This window comes from Anser cygnoides, chromosome 37, assembly GCF_040182565.1.
Source record: "Anser cygnoides isolate HZ-2024a breed goose chromosome 37, Taihu_goose_T2T_genome, whole genome shotgun sequence".
NCBI lineage: Eukaryota > Metazoa > Chordata > Aves > Anseriformes > Anatidae > Anser > Anser cygnoides.
In genome coordinates, this window is record NC_089909.1 from 973,705 (window position 1) to 999,478 (window position 25,774).

The following is a 25,774-nucleotide window of genomic DNA, read 5'->3' on the forward strand; positions in this document are numbered from 1 at the left end:
GCGGGCTCTTCATCACGTTGACGATGATGATGATGATGACGACGGGGCTCTTCCGAGGGTGACAATAATGGCAGGCTCTTCATCATGTTGACGATAACGATGACGACGATGACGACGGGGCTCTTCCACCGGTGACAATAATGGCGGGCTCTTTCATCACGTTGACGATAACGATGACGACAATGACGACGGAGCTCTTCCACCGGTGATGATGACGGGGTTCTTCCAAAGATGACGACGAGCGATGATGATGAAGACGACAATGACATTGGGGGCTCTTCATCACGGTGACGATGACGACGGGGCTCTTCCACCGGTGACAATAATGGCGGGCTCTTCATCACGTTGACGATAACGATGACGACGATGACAATGGGGCTCTTCCAAGGTTGACGATGACAATGATGACAACGATGATGACAACAATGGACGACGATGACAATGGGGGCTCTTCATCACGGTGACGATGACGACGGGGCTCTTCCGGCGGTGACAATAATGGCGGGCTCTTCATCACGTTGACTTTAACGATGACGACGCCGACAGACGCTGACGACGGGGCTCTTCCACCGGTGACGATGACGATGACGACGCCGAAGCCGCCGCCGAAGGCTCCCCGGGCGCTGGCCCCACCCACGGGCGACGGTGACGGTGACGGGAGGGGGGCGGTGAGGATGAGGAGGAGGCCGGCGGGCTCTAGCCGATGGTGAGGCCGAAGCCGCACTGGAACTTGTTCTTGCGGTGGTTGAGGAAGGCCCCGAGGGCCAGCGTCAGGGGCAGGGGGCAGCTTCTTCTCCAGCACCGCCCCCACCACCCAGCTGCTGTCCACCGAGCCTGGGGACACAGGGGGGACAGTGGGTCACGGGGGGCGGGGTGGGGACGGGGGGTGGGGACGTCATGGGATGGGGTGGGGACGGGGTGGGGACGTCACGGGGGGGTATTGTAGGGGGGCTTGGGGGGCATCATGGGGGCGTGGGGGCATCATGGGGGGCTTGGGGCATCATGGGGGGGTTGGGGGGCATCAAGGGGGGTTGGGGACATCATGGGGAGCTTGGGGGCATCATGGGGGGCTTGGGGGGCATCAAGGGGGGCATGAAAGGGGGATGTGGGGGCATCAAGGGGGCTTGGGGAGGCATCACGGGGGGCAGTAAGGGGGCATTTAGGGGGGCATCCAAGGGGGGCGTGGGGGCATAACGGGGGGCTTGGGGGCATCATGGGGGCATCATGGGGGGCATCAAGGGGGCCTTGGGGACATCATGGGGGGCATCCAAGGGGGCATGGGGGCATCATGGGGGGCATCAAGGGGGACGTGGGGGCATCAAGGGGGGCTTGGGGGCATCATGGGGGGCATCAAGGGGGCTTGGGGACATCATGAGGGGCATGAAAGGGGGACGTGGGGGCATCAAAGGGGGTGTGGGGGCATCAAGGGGGGCGTGGGGGCATCATGGGGGGCATCAAGGGGGCTTGGGGACATCATGGGGGGCATGAAAGGGGACGTGGGGGCATCAAGGGGGGCGTGGGGGCATCATGGGGAGCTTGGGGGCATCATGGGGGGCATCAAGGGGGGCGTGGGGGTATCATGGGGGGGTTGGGGGGGCATCACGGGGGCTTGGGGACATCATGGGGGGCATCAAAGGGGCTTGGGGGGGGCATCAAGGGGGGTGTGGGGACATCATGGGGGGGTTGGGGGGGCATCAAGGGGGGCTTGGGGGGCATCCAAAGGGGGCTTGGGGACATCATGGGGGGCGTGGGGGCATCCAAGGGGGGCTTGGGGACATCACAGGGGGCTTGGGGGCATCAAGGGGGGCATCAAGGGGGGCGTGGGGGCATCAAGGGGGGTTGGGGGCATCATGGGGGGCATCAAGGGGGGTGTGGGGTCACCACGGGGGGTTTTGGGGTCAGACATGGGGACATGGGGACACCACGGGGGGTTACGGGGCCACGTCGGGGCCGTTTTGGGGCCGTTTGGGGGCATTTTGGGGCCGTTCCCCACCTCGGAAGGTGAGGTGGGCGCGGGGGCAGCTCCAGCTGGTAGCCGAAGGCCACGCTCGAGTCCTGCAGCCGCGGGCTGGCCTCCAGCTCCACCCCCACCTGCACCTGGGGACCCAAAAACGGCCCTTTTCACCCCAAAAAAGCACCCGGGGATCCCAAAGGGAACCAGGGCCCCGAAACAGGACCCGGGGACCCCAAAAAGGGACCCCAAAAAGGGACCCCAAAAAGGACCCCAAATGGCCCCAGGGAGCCTCCAGCTCCACCTCTACCTGCACCTGGGGACCCAAAACTGGCCCTTTTCACCCCAAAAAATGGCCCTTTTCACCCCAAAAAGGGACCCCCGGACCCCAAAGGGAACCAGGGCCCCGAAACGGGACCCGGGGACCCCAAAAGGGACCCCAAAAAGGGACCCCAAAAAGGACCCCAAATGGCCCCAGGGAGCCTCCAGCTCCACCTCTACCTGCACCTGGGGACCCAAAATTGGCCCTTTTCACCCCAAAAAGGGCCCTTTTCACCCCAAAAACATCCCTCTCCACCCCAAAACCAGCCCTTTTCACCCCAAAAACTGCCCTTTTCACCCCCAAAACGGCCTTTTTCACCCCAAAATGACCCTTTCCACCCCCAAAATGGCCCTTTTCACCCCAAAATAGCCCCCGGGGACCCCCAAATTTGCCCCAAACCCACAGATTTCCCCCCAAAAGCCCCCCAGATCCCAATTTGCCCAAACCCCCCTGATTTCCCCCCAAACCCCTTTTTTTCCCCCCAAACCCTAAACCCCCCTTTGTTCCCCCAAAACCCCCAAACCCCCCTTTTTTCCCCCAAACTTCAACCCCCCCGATTTCTGCCAACCCCCCCCACCCCCCGCTTTGCCCAAAACCCCCCTTTTTTCCCCCAAAACCCCAATTCCCTTTTTTCCCCCTAAAACCCCCGTTTCCCCCCAAAACCCCCCTTTTCCCCCCCAAACCCCAACCCCCCGTTTCCCCCCCAACCCCCCCCAGCCCCCCCTTCCCCCCCGCTTTGCCCAAAATCCCCCTTTTTCCCCCCCAAACCCCAACCCCTCTTTTTTCCCCCTAAAACCCCCTTTTTACCCCCAAACCCCAAACCCCCTTTTTTCCCCAAAACCCCCAAATCCCCCTTTTTCCCCCCAACCCCCCCAGCCCCCCCCAGCCCCCCCAACCCCCGCTTTGCCCAAAATCCCCCTTTTTTCCCCCAAAACCCCAAACCCCCTTTTTCCCCCCAAAACCCCCCTTTTTCCCCCCAAACCCCAAACCCCCATTTCCCCCCAATCCCCCCAGCCCCTCCCCAGCCCCCCCCTCCCCCCGATTTTGCCCAAAACCCCCCTTTTTTCCCCCAAAACCCCCAACCCCCTTTTTTCCCCCCAAACCCCCTTTTCCCCCCCAAACCCCCCTTTTTCCCCCCAACCCCCACCCCCCCACTTCCCCCCAACCCCCCCGGCCCCCCCCGCCCCCGCTTTGCCCAAAATCCCCGTTTTTCGCCCCGAAGCGCACCTGCTCGTTGGCGCGGTGGTAGTACGTGGCGTGGGCGCCCGCCTGCCCCAGCGTCACCGTCCCGATCCACTGCGGGGCTGCCCGGAGGCTCCCGTAAGCCCCGCCCCCAACAAGCCCCGCCCCTCCAGTAAGCCCCGCCCCCTCCCGTAAGCCCCTCCCCCTCCCATAACCCACGCCCAATAAGCCCCGCCCCCTCCCAGAACACACACCGATAAGCCCCGCCCCTTCACAAGCCCCGCCCCCTCCCATAACCCCACCCCATAAGCCCCACCCGATAAGCCCCGCCCCCTCCCATAAGCCCCTCCCCAACAATCCACACCCAATAAGCCCCGCCCCCTCCCATAACCCACACCCGATAAGCCCCGCCCCTCCACAAGCCCCTCCCATCCCATAAGCCCCGCCCCTCCAATAACCCACACCCAATAAGCCCCGCCCCCTCCCATAACCCCACCCGATAAGCCCCCCGATAATCCACACCATATGAGCCCCGCCCCTCCACAAGCCCCTCCCCTCCCTTAAGCCCCGCCCCCTCGATAACCCACACAGATAAGCCACGCCCGATAAGCCCCGCCCCCTCCCATAACCCACACAGATAAGCCACGCCCGATAAGCCCCGCCCCCTCCCTTAAGCTCCACACCCTCCCATAACCCACACCCAAGCCCCGCCCCCTTCCCAAGCTCCACCCCTCCGATAACCCACACCAACACGCCCCGCCCCCTTAAGCCCCGCCCCCTCCCATAACCCCACCCCATAAGCCCCACCCGATAAGCCCCGCCCCCTCCCATAAGCCCCGCCCCCCAACAATCCACACCCAATAAGCCCCGCCCCCTCCCATAACCCACACCCGATAAGCCCCGCCCCTCCACAAGCCCCTCCCATCCCATAAGCCCCGCCCCTCCAATAACCCACACCCAATAAGCCCCGCCCCCTCCCATAACCCACACCCAATAAGCCCCGCCCCCTCCCATAACCCCACCCGATAAGCCCCCCGATAATCCACACCATATGAGCCCCGCCCCTCCACAAGCCCCTCCCCTCCCTTAAGCCCCGCCCCCTCGATAACCCACACAGATAAGCCACGCCCGATAAGCCCCGCCCCCTCCCTTAAGCTCCACCCCCTCCCATAACCCACACCCAAGCCCCGCCCCCTTCCCAAGCTCCACCCCTCCGATAACCCACACCAACACGCCCCGCCCCCTTAAGCCCCGCCCCTCCAATAACCCACACCCAGTAGCCCACACCCCAATAAGCCCCGCCCCATTAAGCTCCTCCCCTCCCTTAAGCCCCGCCCCTCCAATAACCCACGCCCGATAAGCCCCGCCCCCTTAAGCCCCGCCTACCAATAACCCACACCCAATAAGCCCCGCCCCCGACACCCCACACACCCAATAAGCCACACTCCAACAAGCCCCGCCCCCTTAAGCCCCGCCCATTCCCTTAAGCCCCGCCCACCAATAACCCACACCCGATAAGCCCCGCCCCCTCCGATAACCCACACCCAATAATCCCCGCCCCCTCCCTCAAGCCCCGCCCCCCTTCCCTTAAGCCCCGCCCCTCCGATACCCCACACGTCCCCGCCCCCTCCGATAACCCACGCCAATAAGCTCCCGCCCCCTTAAGCCCCCGCCCCCTTAAGCCCCGCCCAAGGAGGGGAGGGGCCGAGGGGGCGGTACCCGTGTAGCGCCCGGCCAATGAGAGCACGGCGCCCTCCTCCCCGGGGCGGCGGTGGTAGACAAGCTCCGCCCCCAGCGCCAGCGCCGGGGTCACGCTCTGCAGGTAGTGGGCTACCAGGATCCCTGGGGGGGCCACCGAGTTTGGGGGGTCGTTACGGGGTCGTTACGGGGTCGTTACGGGGGTTGGGGGGGTTATGGGGTCACGGGGGGTTATGGGGGTCACGGGGGGCGGGGTTATGGGGGGGGAGCAGCGGGGTCAGGCTCGGCGGGGGGTGGGCTACCAGGATCCCCTGGGGGGGCCACCAGGTTTATGGGGGTCAGTTATAGGGTCGGGGGGGGATTATGGGGTCATGGGGGGTTATGAGGTCACGGGGGGTTATGGGGTCCCGGGGGGCGGGGTTATGGGGTGGGAGCGCCGGGGTCACGCTCTGCAGGTAGTGGGCTACCAGGATCCCCTGGGGGGGCCACCGAGTTTACGGGGTCGTTATGGGGTCACGGGGGTTATGGGGTCACGGGGGGTTGTGGGGTCGCGGGGGGTTAGCATGGGGTCACGGGGGGTGTGGTTATGGGGTGGGAGCCCCGACCCCACAAATTTCGGCCCCCCCAATCCCATAAATTTCGTGCCCCAACCCCGCAACCTCCGACCCCCGACCCCACAGATTTTGGGGCCCCGACCCCACAGATTTCACCCCCCCCGACCCCACAGATTTTGAGACCTCCCCTTTTGGGGTCTCCCCTTTTGGGGTCTCCCTTTTGGGGTTTGCCCCTTTTGGGGTCTCCCCTTTTAGGGTCCCCCCCTTTCAGGATCTCCCCCTTTTAGGGTCTCCCTTTTAGGGTCTCCCTTTTAGGGTCTCCCCTTTTAGGACCTCCTTTTTAGGGTCTCCCTTTTAGGATCACCCTTTTGGGGTCTCCCCTTTTAGGATCTCCCCTTTTAGGGTCTCCCCTTTTAGGGTCTCCCTTTTAGGGTCTCCCCTTTTAGGGTCTCCCCTTTTGGGGTCTTCCCTTTTGGGGTCTCTCCCTTTTGGGGTCACCCTTTTAGGTCTCTTTTAGGATCTCCCCTTTTAGGATCTCCCCTTTTAGGGTCTCCCTTTTAGGGTCTCCCTTTTAGGGTCTCCCTTTTGGGATCTCCCCTTTTTAAGGATTTTACCCCTTTTAGGGTCTCCCCTTTTAGGATCTCCCCATTTTAGGGTCTCCCCTTTTAGGGTCTCCCCTTTTAGGGTCTCCCCTTTTAGGATCTCCCCATTTTAGGGTCTCCCCTTTTAGGGTCTCTTTTAGGATCACCCTTTTAGGGTCACCCTTTTAGGATCTCCCCTTTTAGGGTCTCCCCCTTTTAGGGTCTCCCCTTTTAGGGTCACCCTTTTGCAGGATTTCCCCCTTTTAGGGTCTGGCCCTTTTGGGGTCTGCCCCTTTTGGGGTCTCCCTTTTAGGGTCTCCCTTTCGGGGTCTCCCCCTTTTAGGATCACCCTTTTAGGGTCTCCCCTTTTAGGGTCTCTTTTTGAGGATCTCCCCCTTTTAGGATCTCCCCTTTTAGGGTCCCCCTTTTAGGATTTCCCCCTTTTAGGGTCCCCCCTTTTGGGATCTCCCCTTTTAGGATCTCCCCCTTTTGGGGTCTCCCCTTTTAGGATTTCCCCTTTTGTGGTCTCCCCCTTTTAGGATCACCCTTTTAGGGTCTCCCCTTTTAGGATCTCCCCCTTTTAGGGTCTCTTTTAGGATCACCCTTTTAGGGTCACCCTTTTAGGATCTCCCCTTCTAGGGTCTCCCCTTTTGGGGTCTCCCTTTTGGGATTTCCCCCTTTTGGGGTCTCCTTTTTAGGATTTCCCCCTTTTAGGGTCTGCCCCTTTTGGGGTCTGCCCCTTTCGGGGTCTCCCTTTTAGGATCTCCCCCTTTTAGGATCTCCCTTTTAGGGTCTCTCCTTTTAGGGTCACCCTTTTGGGATTTCCCCCTTTTAGGGTCTCCCCTTTTAGGATCTCCCCTTTTAGGGTCCCCCCTTTGGGATCTCCCCTTTTAGGATTTCCCCTTTTGGGGTCTCCCCCTTTTAGGATCACCCTTTTGGGGTCTCCCCTTTTAGGGTCTCTTTTAGGATCTCCCTTTCGGGATCTCCCCCTTTTAGGGTCTCTTTTAGGATCACCCTTTTAGGGTCCCCTTTTAGGATCTCCCTTTTTGGGGTTTGCCCCTTTTGGGGTCTCCCTTTTAGGATTTCCCCCTTTTAGGGTCTGCCCCTTTTAGGATCCCCTTTTAGGGTCTCCCCTTTTAGGGTCTGCCCGTTCTAGGATCTCCCCTTTTAGGATCACCCTTTTGGGATTTCCCCCTTTTAGGGTCTCCCCTTTTAGGGTCTCCCTTTTAGGGTCCCCCTTTTAGGATTTCCCCTTTTAGGGTCTCCCCTTTCGGGGGCCTCACCTGAGCCCACCCAGGATATCGGGGTTGCCCAGCGTGAGGGCGGCGGTGAAAGTCGGCCCCGCGGTACTCGCCGTCCAGCTGCCAGTTGACGAACTTGGCCTGCTGCGTCTGCGGGGACCCCCAAAAACCCCCGAATTCACCCCAAAACCCACCGAAAGGGCCGGGACCCCCCGGTTTCGGGGGGCCGACCCTATAAAAACGGTTATGGGGCGGCCCTACAAACGCACCTGGAAGGCCAGCTTGGAGCGCAGGCGCGGCGCCAGCTGGTGCAGGACCTGGGCGTTGAGGCTGCCGCTGCTGTCCATGTCCCCCACCAGCACCGGGAAGGCCTGCGGGGGTTTTATAGGGTTTTTATAGGATTTTTTGTAGGATTTTTATAGGATTTCGGGGTTTTGGGGAAGTCTAAGGGGGTTTTCGGGTAGGATTAAGGAGGATTCGGGGAGTTTTAGGGCAGACGGTCGCTGCTGTCCACGTCCCCCACCAGCACCGGGAAGGCCTGCGGGGGTTTGTAGGGTTTTTGTAGGGTTTTTGTAGGGGTTTTATAGGATTTCGGGGTTTTGGGGGGTCTAAGGGGGTTTTTGGGTGGGATTAAGGAGGATTCAGGGGAGTTTTAGGGGAGACGGTCGCTACTGTCCATGTCCCCCACCAGCACCGGGAAGGCCTGCGGGGGTTTATAGGGTCTTTGTAGGGTCTTTGTAGGGTTTTTGTAGGGTTTTTGGAGGGTTTTTATAGGATTTGGGGGTTTTGGGGAAGTCTAAGGGGGTTTTCGGGTGGGATTAAGGAGGATTTGGGGGTTTTAGGGGAGGCGGTCGCTGCTGTCCACGTCCCCCACCAGCACCGGGAAGGCCTGCGGGGGTTTATAGGGTTTTTGTAGGGTTTTTGTAGGATTTTTATAGGATTTCGGGGTTTTGGGGGGTCTAAGGGGGTTTTTGGGTGGGATTAAGGAGGATTTGGGGGTTTCAGGGGAGACGGTCGCTGCTGTCCATGTCCCCCACCAGCACCGGGGAAGGCCTGCAGGGGTTTATAGGGTTTTTGTAGGGTTTTTGTAGGATTTTTATAGGATTTCGGGGTTTTGGGGGGGTTCAAGGGGGTTTTCAGGTGGGATTAGGGAGGATTCGGGGAGTTTTAGGGGAGACGGTGGCTGCTGTGCACGTCCCCCACCAGCACCGGGAAGGCCTGCGGGGGTTTTATAGGGTTTTTGTAGGGTTTTTGTAGGATTTTTATAGGATTTTTATAGGATTTCGGGGTTTTGGGGGGGGGGTTCAAGGGGTTTTTTTCGGGTGGGATTAAGGAGGATTTGGGGGAGTTTTCAGGGAGACGGTCGCTGCTGTCCATGTCCCCCACCAGCACCGGGAAGGCCTGCGGGGGTTTTATAGGGTTTTTGTAGGGGTTTTTGTAGGATTTCCGTTTTTTGGGGGGGGGGGTTGGGGGGATTTGGGGCGAGTTTGGGGTGAATTACGGGAGTTTTAGGGGAGACGATTCAGAGGGGACAGCAGCTTCCATCCGTGTCCCCCACCAGCACCGGGAACACCCTGTGGAGTTTTTATAGGGCTTTTATAGGATTTCAGGATTTTTATGGGGTTTTAGGATTTTTATGCTTTTTTTTTTAACCTCCAAAAACCCCCAAATCCCCCAATCACCCCCAAATCCCCCATTACCTCCCAAAAACCCCAAAATCTCTCAATTACCCCAAATCCCCAAAACCCCAACCCCCCTGTCCCACCATTCCCCCATTCCCCCCAAAAAACCCAAACCCCCCAAAACGCCCCAAAGCCGCCCAAAAGGCCCCGATCCCACTGACCTCAGTGGGGCTCAGCTGCTGGGTGCCCACGTAGGTGGCCCCGAAGTGGTACCCGGAGTCGCCCACGGTGCTCAGCGCCACCGTGTGGTTCACCTGCGGCCCCAAAATCCCGATGTTTAGCCCCAAAACGTGGCATCGGGCCCCGAAACCCCACAATGGGCCCGAAACCCCGAATTTGGGCTCCAAAAGTCCCATTTTTGGCCCCAAAACGCAGCATTAGGCCCCAAAACCCCCAGTTTGGCCCCAAAGCCCCGCAGTTTGGCCACAAAAATCCCATTTGGGTCCCCAAAAATCCCCTATTAGACCGCAAAATGCAGCATTGGGCCCTAATGGGTCCTAAAAATCCCATTTTAGGTCCCAAAACCCTGCTGTTTGGCCCCAAAACGCAGTGTCGGGCCCCGAAACCCCGCACTGGGCCCAAAACCCCGCGTTGGGCCCCAAAAGTCCCACGTTTGGCATCAAAACGCAGCATTAGGCCCCAAAATCCCACAGTTTGGGCCCAAAAATGCCATAGTAGACCCCAAAAGCTGGAGATGGGCCCCAAAAATCCCATTTTGGGCCCCAAAACGTGGAATTGGGCCCTAAAAATCCCATGTTAAACCCAAAATCTCAGTACTGGGCCCGAAACGCAACATTAGGCCCCCAAACCCCATAGTTTAGCCCCAAAACCCTACAGTTTGGCCCCAAAATTCCGTATTAGACCCCAAAATGTGGCGTTGGGCCCTAAAAATCCCGTTTTGGACCCCAAAACCCCACAGTTTGGCCCCAAAATGTGAAGTTGGAGCCCTAAATCCCATTTTGAGCCCCAAAACAGGGCGTCAGGCCCCGAAACCCCGCACTGGGCCCAAAACCCCACGTCGGGCCCCCAAAATCCCATTATGCGCCCCAAAACTCCTGTTTTGGGACCCAAAACATGGCATTAGGCCCCCAAGCCCCACATTTTGGCCCCCAAAATCCCATTTTGGGCCCCCAAAAATCCCCTATTAGACCCCCAAAACGCAGCATTGGCCACAAAAATCCCACACTGGACCCCAAATCCCAGTGTTGGTCCCCAAAACGCGGCGCTGAGCCCTAAAATCCCGTTAGGCCCCAAAACCCCGTGTTGGGCCTCAAAAGTCTCATTTTTTGGCCCCAAAATGGAGCGTTAGGCCCCAAAACCCCACAGTTTGGCCCCAAAACCCCACAGTTTGGGCCCTAAAAAATCCCTTACTAGACTCCAAAATGCGGAATTGGGCCCCAAAAATCCCGTTCTGGCAGCAAAACCCCACAGTTTGGCCCCCAAAATCCCATTTTGGGCCCCCCAAAATCCCATATTAGACCCCAAAATGTGGCATTGGGTCCTAAAAGTCCCATTTTCGGTCCCAAAACCCCACAGTTTGGCACCAAAACGCGGCGCTGGGCCTCCCAAAACCCCACGTTGGGCCCCAAAAATCCCCTTTTGGGCCCCAAAACCCCGCTGTTTGGCCCCAAAACGCAGCGTCGGGCCCCGAAACCCCCACACTGGGCCCAAAACCCCACAGTAGGCCCGCAAAATCCCATTTTTTGACCCAAAACATGGCATTAGGCCCCAAAACCCCACAGTTTGGCCCTGGGGCCCCAAAGCTTGGCCCCAAAAATCCCATTTTGGGCCTCCAAAAATCCCATTTTAAACCCCAAAACGTGGAGTTGGGCCCCAAAAATCCCATTGTGGGTCCCAAAAGCCCACAGTTTGGCCCCAAAAATCCCATTCTGAGCCCCCCAAAAATCCCATATTAGGCCCCAAAACGTGGCGTTGGGCCCCCAAAATCCCATTTTGGGCCCCCAAAACAAAGCATTGGGCCCCCAAACCCCACAGTTTGGCCACAAAATCCCATTTTGGGCCCCCCAAAAATCCCTTATTACACCCCAAAATGCGGAGTTGGGCCCCAAAAATCCCATTTTGGGCCCCCAAAAATCCCTTATTAGACCCCAAAATGCGGAGTTGGGCCCCAAAAATCCCATTTTGGGCCCCAAAACCCCACAGTTTGGCCCCAAAACCCCGCATTGGGCCCTAAAATCCCATTTGGCCCCAAAAATCCCATTCTGGCAGCAAAACCCCCCAGTTGGGCCCCCAAAATCCCGTATTAGACCCCAAAACGTGGCATTGGCTCCTAAAAATCCCATTTTGGGCCCCAAAACCCCGCTGTTCGGCCCCAAACCGTGGCGTTGGCCCCCAAAGCCCCCGCCGCACCCCCAGATCCTCCCGTTTCACCCCAAAACCCCCTGCCCCCCCCACGCCTCTATGGCCCCCGCACCCCCTGCCCCCAAGTCCCTCCCCAGCCCCCCAGGTGCCCCCCAAGCGCCCCCAGCCCCCCAAGTGCCCCCAGCCCCCCAAGTGCCCCCAAGTGCCATCCCCAGCCCCCAAGCACCCCCCGTGCCCCCCAAGTGCCCCCAGCCCCCCAAGTCCCTCCCCCAGCCCCCAAGTCGCCCCCAAGCGCCCCCCAAGACCCCCAGTGCCCCCCAAGTCCCATCCCCCAGCCCCCCAAGTGCCCCCCAAGCACCCCCCTGTGCCCCCCAAGTGCCCCCTAAGTCCCTCCCAGCCCCCCAAACACCCCCCGTGCCCCCCAAGTCCCCTCCCCTGCCCCCAAGCGCCCCCCTCCCCCCAAGTCCTTCCAGCCCCCCAAGTCCCCTCCTACCCCCCAAGTGCCCCCAGCCCCCCAAGTGCCCCCCAAGTCCTTCCAGCCCCCAAGTCCCATCCCCAGCCCCCCAACTGTCCCCCCAAATCCCTCCCCTGCCCAAGCGCCCCCCTGCCCCCCAAGTACCCCCCTGCCCCCCAAGTCTCTCGCAGCCCCCCAAGTGCCCCCCAAGTCCCATCCCCAGCCCCCCAAGTGCCCCCCTGCCCCCCAAGTCCCCTCTAGCCCCCAAGTGCCCCCCCAAGTCCCTCCCAGCCCCAAAAGTGCCCAAGTCCCCTCCTGCCCCCCAAGCGCCCCCCAAGCCCCCCCAAGCCCCTCCCCAGCCCCCCAAGTGCCCCCCTACCCCCCAAGTCCCCTCTAGCCCCAAGTGCCCCCCCAAGTCCCTCCCAGCCCCCCAAGTGCCCCCCAAGTCCCCTCCTGCCCCCCAAGTGCCCCCCAAGTGCCCCCAAGTCCCCTCCCCTGCCCCTCAAGCGCCCCCCTGCACCCCCCAAGTACCCCCTGCCCCCCAAGTCCCATCCCCAGCCCCCCAAGTGCCCCCCAAGCGCCCCCCACGTACCCCCCAAGTCCCTCCCCCTACCACCAACCGCCCCCCAAGTCCCTCCCCTGCCCCCCAAGCGCCCCCCCCCCCGCCCCCACCTGGAAGTGGTTGCTGAGCCCCTTGTTGACGCTCAGCTTCACGGCCCTCCATCTGCACCCGGGAACAGCTCTGGGGGGGCAACGGGGACCCCAAAGTGGGCACGGGGGGGGTGTGGGGGCGCCCCACGGCCACTTGGGGGGCAGGAGCAATCCGTGGGGCGCCCCCAAGCACTTATGGGGCAGGAGCAATCTGTGGGGCGCCCCCAAGCACCTTGTGGGGCAGGAGCAATCTGTGGGGCACCCCATGGCCACTTATGGGGCAGGAGCAATCTGTGGGGCGCCCCCAGCACTTGTGGGGCAGGAGCAATCCGTGGGGCGCCCCCCAAGCACTTATGGGGCAGGAGCAATCCAGGGGCGCCCCCAAGCACTTGTGGGGCAGGAGCAATCCGTGGGGCGCCCCCAAGCACTTATGGGGCAGGAGCAATCTGTGGGGGCGCCCCCAAGCACTTGTGGGGCAGGAGCAATCTGTGGGGCGCCCCCAAGCACTTATGGGGCAGGAGCATCCGTGGGGCGCCCCCAAGCACTTATGGGGCAGGAGCAATCCCAGGGGCGCCCCCAAGCACTTGTGGGGCAGGAGCAATCTGTGGGGCGCCCCATGGCCACTTATGGGGCAGGAGCAATCTGTGGGGCGCCCCCAGCACTTGTGGGGCAGGAGCAATCCGTGGGCGCCCCCCAAGCACTTATGGGGCAGGAGCAATCCGTGGGGCGCCCCCAAGCACTTATGGGGCGCGCACTCACCCTTGCAGCGCCGGTGGCACTCCTCGAAGGCCCCCGGGTTGGGCAGGGCCCCCCCGGCCCCGGGGGGGCTCCCCCGTGGGGGGGGGGAATTTGGGGGGGGGGGTTGGGGGGCGGCGGCGGGGGGAGGGGCCCCGGCCGCCCCTCCCCCCCCCCCGGGGTGCCGGGGGGAAGCCGGGGGGAGGGGCGGCAGCAGCCCCACGGCGGGGGGGGCGGCGGGGGGAGCCGAGCGGCCACCACGTTGCCCATGTCGGGGGCTGGGGGGGAGGAGGGCACGTAAGGGGGGGCCCGGCCCCATAAGTGACCCCCCCAGCCCCATAAGTAGACCTCCAGCCCCCCAAGTGGATCCCCAGCCCCATAAGTCGCCCCCCAGCCCCATAAGTAGATCTCCAGCCCCATAAGTCGATCCCCGGACCCATAAGTGACCCCCAGCCCCATAAGTGGGGCCTGGACCCCTAAGTTGATCCCCAGCCCCATAAGTAGACCCTGAGCCCCCCAAGTGGACCCCCAGCCCCATAAGTGGACCCCCGGACCCATAAGTGGACCCCCAAGGCTCCCCCAGCCCCATAAGTGGGCCCCCCAGCCCCATAAGTAGATCCCCAGCCCCATAAGTACATCCTCAACCCCCCAAGTGGACCCCCCAGCCCCACAAGTGGACCCCAAAATGGCCCCCCAGCCCCATAAGTGGACCCTGAGCCCCCCAAGTGGACCCCCAGCCCCATAAGTGGATTCTGAGCCCCCCAAGGGAATCACCCAGCCCCATAACTGGACCCCCGGCCCCATAAGTAGATCCCCCCAGCCCCATAAGTGGACCCCAGCCCCATAAGTAGATCCCCCAGCCCCATAAGTGGACCCCCAGCCCCATAAGTAGATCCCCCAGCCCCATAAATGGACCCCCAGCCCCATAAGTGGGGGCCCAGCCCCCCAAGTGGACCCCCCAGCCCCATAAGTAGGCCCTCAACCCCCCAAGTGGACCCCCCAGCCCCACAAGTGGACCCCAAAATGGCCCCCAGCCCCATAAGTGGACCCTGAGCCCCCCAAGTGGACCCCCCCAGCCCCATAAGTGGCCCCCCCAAGGCTCCCCCAGCCCTGTAAGTGGACCCCCCCAGCCCCATAACTGACCCCCAGCCCCATAAGTAGACCCCCAGACCCATAAGTGGCCCCCCAGCCCCACAAGTGGACCCCCCAATTGGACCCCCAGCCCCATAAGTGGCCCCCGGCCCCATAAGTAGACCCCCAAGTGATCCCCCAGCCCCCCAAGTTGCCCCCCTGCCCCCCAAGTGCCCCCAAAGACACCCCCCCCGGCCCCATAAGTGCCCCCCAGGCCCACAGCCACCCCCAGAGCCCCATAGCCCCCCCCATAACCCCCCCAGCCCCATAAGAACCCCCCAAAGCCCCCCTCCCAGCCCCACAGCTGCCCCATAACCCCCCCAGCCCCATAAGAGCCCCCCCAGCGCCCCCATAACCCCCCCCTCCGGCCCCCCAAGTGCCCCCCCCACCCCATAACTGTGCCCCCAGCCCTACAAGTGCCCGCCCAAAGACCCCACCTACCCCATAAGTGCCCCCAAACGCCCCCCCAAGTGCCCCCCGCAGCCCCATAACCGCCCCCCAAAGACCCCCCCCGGCCCCATAACTGCCCCACAGCCCCCCCCCCCCCCCCCCAGCCCCTCTATTGCCCCCCCAGCCCCAAAACCGCCCCCCAAAGACCCCCCCCGGCCCCATAAGCACCCCCCAGCCCCCCAATTGCCTCTCCAGCCCCCCCCAAACCCCCCCACCCCCCAACTGCCCCCCGCCCCCCAACTGCCCCCCACCCCCCCCAATTGCCCCCCCACCCCATAATTGCCCCCCCCACCCCCAAAACCGCCCCCCCAAAGACCCCCCCGGCCCCATAAGTGCCCCCCCAACCCATAATTGCTCCCCCCAGCCCCAAAACCGCCCCCCAAAGACCCCCCCAGCCCCCATAACCCCCCCAAACCCCATAACCCCCCCCGCAGCCCCATAACTGCCCCCCAAAGACCCCCCCGCCCCCCAACTGTCCCCCCAGCCCCCCAATTGCCCCCAGAGCCCCCCCCCCAACCGCCCCCCCCACCCCATAATTGCCCCCCAGCCCCATAACCGCCCCCCAAAGACCCCCCCCGGCCCCATAACCCCCCCCCAGTCCCCCCCCGGCCCCATAAGTGCCCCCCAGCCCCCCAATTGCCCCCAGAGCCCCCCCAACCGCCCCCCCACCCCATAATTGCCCCCCCACCCCATAATTGCCCACCCCAGCCCCATAACCGCCCCCCAAAGACCCCCCGGCCCCATAACCCCCCCAGCCCGCTCCCCCGGCCCCATAAGAGCCCCCCCAGCCCCCCCACCCCCCCCCCCCCAGCCCCCAACCGCCACCCCCACCCCATAATTGCCCCCCACCCCATAACCCCCCCAGTCCCCCCCCGGCCCCATAAGAGCCCCCCAACCCCCCCTCCCCCATATTTCCCCCCCCCTCCCCCCCCCCGTTTTCCCCCCTCCCCCCCTTCCCGCCCACCCCCGGAGCCCCCCGTCACGTGACCCCCCCCACGTGACCCCGACCCCTCCCCACGTGACCCCAAGCCCCCCAAATCCCCCCCCCCACGTGCCCCCCCCGCCCCCGCTCACGCGGCGGCGGCGGCGGCGGCCGGAGGAGCGCCGAGAGCCCGGGGCCACGCCCCCCGCGCTCCCATTGGCCCCGGGCCCGGGCCCCGCCCCGCCCCTTCCGCCCGCGCCGCCGGCCAATGGGGAGCCCGGAACGCCGCGGCCGGAAGTGGGCGGGGCCCCCGCGGCCATAGAGGCGCCAAGGGCGCGCGGGGCCAGAGCGGCCGCGCTGGGCGCCGCCATTTTGGGGAGGACTCGGGATGGGGGGGGGATGGGGTGGTTTTAGGCCACGCCCACCGCGCTATTAGCCACGCCCCCTTCATTAACAGCCCCCGGGAGGCCCCGCCCCCAATATTTGAGGCCCCGCCCCCTCGTAGATAAGGGCTAATTAGCGTTTTGGCCCCGCGCCATCTTGTTTTAGCCCCGCCCCTTCCTCATTAGCCCCGCCCCTTCCTCATTAGCCCCGCCCCTTCCTTATTAGCCACGCCCCTTTCTTGTTAGCCACGCCCTTTTCTTATTAGCCCCGCCCCTTCCTTATTAGCCACGCCCTTCCCTATTAGCCACGCCCCTTCCTTATTAGCCCCGCCCCTTCCTTATTAGCCCCGCCCCTTCCTTATTAGCCACGCCCCTTCCTTATTAGCCCCGCCCCTTCCTTATTAGCCCCGCCCCTTCACCGTTAGCCCCGCCCCCAGCAAATCAGCCCCCACCCCCTCCTTGATTAACCCTAATTAACCCCACGGCCCCGCCCCCTTCTCGTTTTAGCCACGCCCCCTCTCGCTTTAGCCCCGCCCCTTTCGTGTTAGCCACACCCCTTCACCGTTAGCCCCGCCCCCTAACGAATTAGCCCCTCCCTCCCTCATTAACCCCCCTAATTAAGGCCGTAGCCCCGCCCCTCCTGATATACCACGCCCCCAGTTTAAGCCACGCCCACGTTGTGCTAAGCCCCGCCCCCAAATCAAACCCCGCCCCTTAATTACCACCCTAATTAACACCATAACCCTGCCTCTCCTTCATTAACCCCCCTAATTAAGGCCCTTAACCCTAATTAGCCCCCTAATTAACCCCAATTAACTCCCCAGCCCCGCCCCCCTCCTGATATACCACGCCCCCAGGTTTAGCCCCCGCCCCCTCTATGCTAAACCACGCCCCCAAAATAAGCCACGCCCCCTTAATTACCCCACCACTCACTAATTAGCCCCGCCCCCTCCATATAAGCCCCACCCCTCCCTAATTAACCCTCATTAACCCCCCTAGCCCCGCCCCCAATAACCCACACTCATTAAGCCCCGCCTGCCCCTCATTAACCCAGCCCCTCCCTCTTTAACCCCGCCCCCCTTCGTCCCAAGCCCCGCCCCCAGACTTAAGCCCCGCCCCCTCCCACCGCAGCCCCGCCCACTAACGAAGCCCCGCCCCCAGCCGCTTGGCAGCCAATCACTTTATTGCGTTAATGCTGGGGGTGGGGCAGGGGCGGGGTCACCTGGCCCCGCCCCGCCCTGGCCCCGCCCCTCCCGGGGGCGGGAGCCTCGGGGGCGGGGCTGGGAGGCGTCGCCCCCGCCTCCCCCCGCCTCCGATTGGTCGGCATCCCGGCCGGGCGACGCCATTGGCTGGAGCTCCGGCGGCAGCCCCGCCTCCGCCCCTCTGATTGGCCGGGGGCTGGGAGGGAGGCGTGGCCTAGGAGGGGGGGCGGGGGGGGTTAGGGCGGGGGCGGGGCATCAAGGGGCGGGGCTCCGCTTGGCCACGCCCCCTTTAGGCCACGCCCCCTTTAAGCCCCGCCCTCACCGTTGGGGGTCCGGGGGTGCCGGGGGCGGGCGGCTTTGCCCCGCAGGATGTCGATGACCTGGGGGGGGGAAAAGACCCAAAATCGGCATTTTTCAACCCAAAACGAGCCCGGGCCCATTCCCCCTCTCCCCCACCCCCGCCCCTCCCCCAGCCCCTAAAATCCTCCCGGACCCCAAATCGTCGGGTTTCAACCCGAAACATCCCTCTGCCAAAAACTCCCCTTGTGACCCTAAAAAGCCCTGGTTTCACCCCAAAACGCGCGCGCGCCCCCTCCCCCCCGCCCCCCCGCACACCCCAATCCCGCCCCCAGACCCAAAATCCTTGCATTTCACCCCAAAACCCCTTTCCCCCAAAACCCCATGTGGCATCCCCAAAACCCAGGATTGCACCCCAAAACCTGATGCACCCCCTCCCTCCCCTCCCCCCAACACCCCCACATACCTGGAATCCCCCCAGACCCAAAACCCTTGCATTTCACCCCAAAACCCCCCTCCCCCAAAACCCCCCGTTGCATCCCCAAAACCCAGGATTGCACCCCAAAACCTGATGCACCCCAACCCCCCCCACCCCCCCTCCCCTTCTACCCCATGCAACCCCCTCCCCAGACCCAAAACCCTTGCATTTCACCCCAAAACCTCTGTCCCCCCAAAAGTCCCATTACAATCCCAAAACCCCCCATTGCACCCCAAAACCTGATGCACCCCAACCCTCCCCTCCCCCCAACCCCCCCATCCTTTCCTGGATATCCCCCCCAGACCCAAAACCCTTGCATTTCACCCCAAAACCCCTTCCCCCCAAACCCCCGTTGCAATCCCCAAACCCGCGGTGCACCCCGAAACCTGATGCACCCCAACCCTCCCCTCCCCCTCAACACCCCCACCCCCTCCATATCCCCCCCAGACCCAAAACCCTTGCATTTCACCCCAAAATCCCTCTCCCCCAAAACCCTGTGTTGCATCCCCAAAACCCAGAATTGCACCCAAAACCTGATGCACCCCAACCCCCCACCCCCCTCTCCTTCCACCCCTCCAATCCCTCCCCAGACCCAAAACCCTTGCATTTCACCCCAAAAACCCCTCCCCCCAAAACCCCCCGTTGCAATCCCCAAACCCGCGATTGCACCCCGAAACCTGATGCACCCCAACCCTCCCCTCCCCCCTCAACACCCCCACCCCCCTCCATATCCCTCCCCAGACCCAAAACCCTTGCATTTCACCCCAAAACCCCTCTCCCCCAAAACCCTGTGTTGCATCCCCAAAACCCGCGATTGCACCCCAAAACCTGATGCACCCCCTCCCCCTCCACCCCCCCAAAACCCCCGTCCCCTCCAATCCCTCCCCAGACCCAAAACCCTTGCATTTCACCCCAAAACCCCTCCCCCCCCAAAACCCCCCGTTGCAATCCCCAAACCCGCGATTGCACCCCGAAACCTGATGCACCCCAACCCTCCCCTCCCCCCTCTCCTTCCACCCCCTCCAATCCCTCCCCAGACCCAAAACCCTTGCATTTCACCCCAAAACCTCTCTCCCCCCAAAAGTCCCATTGCAATCCCAAAACCTGCTATTGCACCCCAAAACCTGATGCACCCCAACCCTCCCCTCCCCCCTCCCCTTCTACCCCATGCAACCCCTCCCCAGACCCAAAACCCTTGCAATTCACCCCAAAACCCCTCTCCCCCAAAACCCCCATTGCAATCCCAAAACCCGCGATTGCACCCCAAAACCTGATGCACCCCTCCCCTCCACCCCCCAACCCCCCATCCCCTCCAAATCCCCCCCAGACCCAAAACCCTTGCAATTCACCCCAAAACCCCTCTCCCCCAAAACCCCCCGTTGCAATCCCCAAACCCGCGATTGCACCCCAAAACCTGATGCACCCCAACCCCCCCACCCCCATCTCCTTTCACCCCCTCCAATCCCTCCCCAGACCCAAAACCCTTGCATTTCACCCCAAAACCTCTCTCCCCCAAAAGTCCCATTGCAATCCCAAAACCCGCGATTGCACCCCAAAACCTGATGCACCCCAACCCCCCCCACCCCCCTCTCCTTCCACCCCTCCAATCCCTCCCCAGACCCAAAACCCTTGCATTTCACCCCAAAAACCCCTCCCCCCAAAACCCCCGTTGCAATCCCCAAACCCGCGATTGCACCCCGAAACCTGATGCACCCCAACCCTCCCCTCCCCTCAACACCCCCACCCCTCCAATCCCTCCCCAGACCCAAAACCCTTGCATTTCACCCCAAAACCCCTCTCCCCCAAAACCCTGTGTTGCATCCCCAAAACCCGCGATTGCACCCCAAAACCTGATGCACCCCTCCCCTCCACCCCCCCAAAACCCCCGTCCCCTCCAATCCCCTCCCCAGACCCAAAACCCTTGCATTTCACCCCAAAACCCCTCCCCCCAAAACCCCCGTTGCAATCCCCAAACCCGCGATTGCACCCCGAAACCTGATGCACCCCAACCCTCCCCTCCCCCCCTCTCCTTCCACCCCCTCCAATCCCTCCCCAGACCCAAAACCCTTGCATTTCACCCCAAAACCTCTCTCCCCCCAAAAGTCCCATTGCAATCCCAAAACCTGCTATTGCACCCCAAAACCTGATGCACCCCAACCCTCCCCTCCCCCTCCCCTTCTACCCCATGCAACCCCCTCCCCAGACCCAAAACCCTTGCAATTCACTCCCAAAACCCCTCTCCCCCAAAACCCCCCATTGCAATCCCAAAACCCGCGATTGCACCCCAAAACCTGATGCACCCCCTCCCCCTCCACCCCCCCAACCCCCCCATCCCCTCCAAATCCCCCCCAGACCCAAAACCCTTGCAATTCACCCCAAAACCCCTCTCCCCCAAAACCCCCCGTTGCAATCCCCAAACCCGCGATTGCACCCCAAAACCTGATGCACCCCAACCCCCCCCACCCCCATCTCCTTTCTACCCCCTCCAATCCCTCCCCAGACCCAAAACCCTTGCATTTCACCCCAAAACCTCTCTCCCCCCAAAAGTCCCATTGCAATCCCAAAACCCGCGATTGCACCCCAAAACCTGATGCACCCCAACCCTCCCCTCCCCCCTCCCCTTCTACCCCATGCAACCCCTCCCCAGACCCAAAACCCTTGCATTTCACCCCAAAACCCCTCTCCCCCAAAACCCCCCGTTGCATCCACAAAACCCAAGATTGCACCCCAAAACCTGATGCACCCCCCTCCCTCCCCTCCCCCTCAACACCCCCACCCCCTATATATCCCTTCTGCACCCAAAACCTTTGCATTTCACCCCAAAACCCCCTCCCCCCAAACCCCCTGTTGCAATCCCCCAACCCCCCATTGCACCCCAAAACCTGATGCACCCCAACCCTGCCCTCCCCCCAACACCCCCACATACCTGAAATCCCCCCAGACCCAAAACCCTTGCATTTCACCCCAAAACACCTCTCCCCCAAAACCCCCCGTTGCAATCCCCAAACCCGCGTTGCACCCCGAAACCTGATGCACCCCAACCCTCCCCTCCCCCCAAACCTCCCACCCCCTCCAAATCCCCCAGACCCAAAACCCTTGCATTTCACCCCAAAACCCCTCCCCCCAAAAGTCCCATTGCAATCCCAAAACCTGCTATTGCACCCCAAAACCTGATGCACCCCAACCCTCCCCTCCCCCCTCCCCTTCTACCCCATGCAACCCCTCCCCAGACCCAAAACCCTTGCATTTCACCCCAAAACCCCTCCCCCCAAAACCCCCCGTTGCAATCCCCAAACCCGCGATTGCACCCCGAAACCCCATGCACCCCCTCCCCCTCCCCTCCCCCCCCCGCCCCCCGTCCCCTCCCCCACCTGGCGGCTGCTGGCCAGCGCCAGCGCCGTCTCGTTGTGGTTGTTGCGCAGGGCGCAGTCGGCGCCGCTCCGCAGCAGCAGGCGCAGCGCCCCCAGCGGGCCCCGCCCCGCCGCCGCGTGCAGCGCCGTGCAGCCCGCGTACGATTGGGCGTTGACGGCGGCGCCGTGCTGAGGGGGCGGCCAATCAGCGAGCGGGAAAAGGGCCGCCGGGGTCCCGCCTCCCCGCCGTAGGTCCCGCCCCCTGTAGACCACGCCCCCAAGAGGCCCCGCCCCAAGAGGCTCCGCCCCTTCGAGCCCCGCCCCCTTCAAGCCCCGCCCCTAGAGGCCCCGCCCACAAAGGCCCCGCCCCATTAGAAGCCACGCCCACCCAGGTAAGGAGCCGGGGCATCGCCCTCCCCTATCGCCCACCCACCTAAGCCCCGCCCCCATAGACCCCGCCCCCATAGACCCCGCCCCTTCAAGCCCCCGCCCCACGAAGCCCCGCCCATTGAAGCCCCACCTACGAAGCCCCTCCCCCTAAAAGCCACGCCCCCAGAAGCCCCACCCCCTAGAAGCCACGCCCACCCGGGTAAGGAGCCGGGGCATCGCCCTCCCCTATCGCCCACCCACCTAAGCCCCGCCCCCAGAGACCCCGCCCCCATAGAGCTCCACCCCTTCAAGCCCCGCCCACAAAGGCCCCGCCCGCATAGGCCCCGCCCACAAAGGCCCCGCCCCATTAGAAGCCACGCCCACCCAGGTAAGGAGCCGGGGCATCGCCCTCCCCTATCCCCCACCCACCTAAGCCCCGCCCCCATAGACCCCGCCCCCATAGACCCCGCCCCTTCACGCCCCGCCCATTTAAGCCCCGCCCTTTGAAGCCCCTCCCCCTAGAAGCCCCTCCCCTTGAAGCCCCTCCCCCAGAAGCCACGCCCCCCAGAAGCCACGCCCACCCCGGGGGCACCTCCCTCCCCTTTCCCCCACCCCAGGCCCCGCCCACCCAGGCCCCGCCCACCAGGACCCCCACCCACCCAAGCCCCGCCCCCCGACAGGCCCCGCCCCCCGAAGCCCCGCCCACCTGGATGAGCAGCTCGGCCATCTCCAGGCTGTTGGCCTCCACCGCGTGCAGCAGGGGCGAGCGCCCGCTCTTAATGTCCTGGGGGAGGGGCCATCAGCCACGCCCACCGCTGGCCACGCCCCCTCTGACCCCTCCCCCGTTAGCCACGCCCACAACGACCACGCCCCCGTTAGCCCCGCCCACCGTTCCCCCGTACCCCGACCCCTTCCATACCGCCCACGCCCCCTGCTCCACCCCCCATAGCCCTGCCCACGTTTAGCCCCGCCCACGTTTTAGCCCCGCCCACGTTTAGCCCCGCCCACATTTAGCCCCGCCCACATGCGGCCACGCCCCCAAATGGCCACGCCCACAATTAGCCACGCCCCTTCCCTCCCTCCCTTTCCACGGCCCCGTACCCCACCCCCATGACCCACCCCCATCGACCGCACCTCACAGCCCCTCCCACGTTGACCACGCCCCCGTGACCACGCCCCTGATGACCACTCCCCCTAATTAGCCACGCCCCTAATTAGCCACGCCCCCAAGCCACCCCACCCCATGCCCCCACCCCCCACCCCCATCGACCGCACCCCCCGTAGCCCCTCCCCGCCTTGACCACGCCCCTTGTGACCACGCCCCCTGATGACCACGCCCCTAATAATCCACACCCCTAATTATCCACGCCCCTAATCAGCCACGCCCCTAATTAGCCACTCCCCCAGTTAGCCACGCCCCCAAGCCACCCCACCCCGCGCCCTCATACCCCACCCCCATCGACCACACCCCCCTGTAGCCCCTCCCACGTTGACCACGCCCTTATGACCACGCCCATAATAAGCCACGCCCCTAATTAGCCACTCCCCCAATTAGCCACACCCCCAAGCCGCCCCACCCCGCCCCCATACCCCCACCCCCATCAACCTCACCCCCGTAGCCCCCTCCCACGTTGACCACACCCCCGTGACCACGCCCCCTGATGACCACGCCCCTAATTAGCCACGCCTCTAATTAGCCACGCCCCCAAGCCACCACACCCCACACCCCCATACCCCACCCCCATCGACCTCACCCCCGTAGCCCCTCCCACGTTGACCACGCCCCCTGATGACCACTCCCCCTAATTAGCCACGCCCCTAATTAGTCACGCCCCTAATTAGCCACGCCCCTAATTAGCCACGCCCCCAAGCCACCCCACCCTGCGCCCCCACACCCCACCCCCATCGACCACACCCCCATAGCCCCTCCCCGTGTTGACCACGCCCCTTGCGACCACGCCCCCTAATGACCACGCCCCGCATGACCACACCCCTAACCAGCCACGCCCCTAATTAGCCACTCCCCCAATTAAGCCACACCCCCAAGCTGCCCCACCCCGCCCCCCCCCCATACCCCCACCCCCCATCGACTGCACCCCCGTAGCCCCTCCCACGTTGACCACGCCCCCTTATGACCACGCCCCCTTGACCACGCCCCTAATTAGCCACGCCCCCAACCAGCCACGCCCCTAATTAGCCACGCCCCCAAGCCACCCCACCCCATGCCCCCCACACCCCACCCCCATCGACCGCACCCCCATAGCCCCTCCCGCGTTGACCACGCCCCTTTTTGTGACCACGCCCCCTAATGACCACGCCCCTAATTAGCCACGCCCCTAATTAGCCACGCCCCTAATTAGCCACGCCCCAATTAGCCACGCCCCCAAGCCGCCCCACCCCGCCCCCCATACCCCACCCCCATCGACTGCACCCCCCATAGCCCCTCCCACGTTGACCACGCCCCTTATGACCACGCCCTCATGACCACGCCCCTAATCAGCCACGCCCCCAATTAGCCACGCCCCTAATTAGCCACCCCACCCCGCCGCCCCCATACCCCACCCCCATCAACCCCACCCCCGTAGCCCCTCCCGCGTCGACCACGCCCCCGCGACCACGCCCCCTTTGGCCCCCGCCCCCTGACCACGCCCCCCGCCCTTTTGGCCCCGCCCCTACCGCGGCGTCGATGTCGGCGCCGTGCTCCAGCAGCAGCAGCACGCTTCTCCCGGGCGCCCGCGCTCACGGCCACGTGCAGGGGGGTCAGGCCTGGGGGGGGGGCGGGGTTACGCGGAAGGGGGCGGGGCCTCCGGGGACACGCCCACCTCCCCCGTGGCCCCGGCCTCGTTGCCACCCCCTATAGACCCCCCCTCAACGCCCCCCACCCCATTACCCGCCCGCACTGCCCGTTGACCCCATAACCCCCGACCCCATGAACCCCCGTGACCCTATAACCTGCCCCATGACCCCACGACCCCCCCGATGACCCTATAACCCCCCCATGACCCTATAACCTCCCCCATGACCCTATAACCACCCCAAGACCCCGACCCCCCCCATGACCCTATAACCCCCCCACAACCCTATAACCCCCCCATGACCCTATAACCCCCCCATGACCCTATAACCCCCCCCATGACCCTATAACTCCCCCCATGACCCTATAACCCCCCCATGACCCTATAACCCTCCCGACCCTATAACCGACCCCATAAATTCCGTGGCCCCCCCAGGGATCCTGGTAGCCCACTCCCTGCAGAGCGTGACCCCGGCGCTCCCACCCCATAACCCCACCCCCCCCATGACCCCGAACCCCCCCATGACCCCACGACCCCCTGTGACCCCATATGACCCCACAAACCCCCCGACCCTATAACGGCCCTATAAGTGACCCCATAACCCTACCCTCGTAGTCACTCACCCCCAAGGCCAGACCTTTCCCATCCCATCACCCCCATTTCCCCCCATCACCCCCAATATCCTCCCACCCCCCTGACCCCATAACCCTCCCCACGACCCCGTAACCCCCCGACCCTATAACGGCCCTATAAGCGACCCTATAACCCTACCCTCGTAGTCACTCACCCCCAGGCCAGACCATTCCCATCCCATTCCCCCCACTCCCCCCCATAACCCCAACCCCCCGTGACCCCACGACCCCCCTGTGACCCCATATGACCCCGTAACGCCCCCGACCCTATAACGGCCCTATAAGCGACCCCATAACCCTACCCTCGTAGTCACTCACCCCCAGGCCAGACCTTTCCCATCCCATTACTCCCACTCCCCCCATTACCCCCAATATCCTCCCACCCCCTGACC

General features: G+C 63.7%; 2 protein-coding genes across 2 annotated transcripts in view; both read right to left on the bottom strand.

The window, feature by feature from the left end:
• The window catches only part of BCL3 (BCL3 transcription coactivator), an 88,607-nt gene that overhangs the window by 54,050 nt on the left and 8,783 nt on the right, over positions 1-25,774 (bottom strand). The window contains 5 exon segments of the mRNA XM_066987018.1: positions 17,805-17,841; positions 21,608-21,775; positions 22,662-22,739; positions 24,632-24,676; positions 24,678-24,721. Of these exon segments, the coding sequence (XP_066843119.1) occupies positions 17,805-17,841; positions 21,608-21,775; positions 22,662-22,739; positions 24,632-24,676; positions 24,678-24,721 (372 nt within the window).
• On the bottom strand, positions 14-12,990 carry TOMM40 (translocase of outer mitochondrial membrane 40). Its single transcript, XM_066986973.1, is given in 11 exon segments — positions 14-778; positions 780-834; positions 1,994-2,018; positions 2,020-2,097; positions 3,501-3,577; positions 5,175-5,297; positions 7,582-7,621; positions 7,623-7,679; positions 7,799-7,900; positions 9,373-9,465; positions 12,660-12,990. Coding segments are annotated over 11 exon segments (978 nt in total). The 5' UTR covers positions 12,906-12,990; the 3' UTR covers positions 14-696.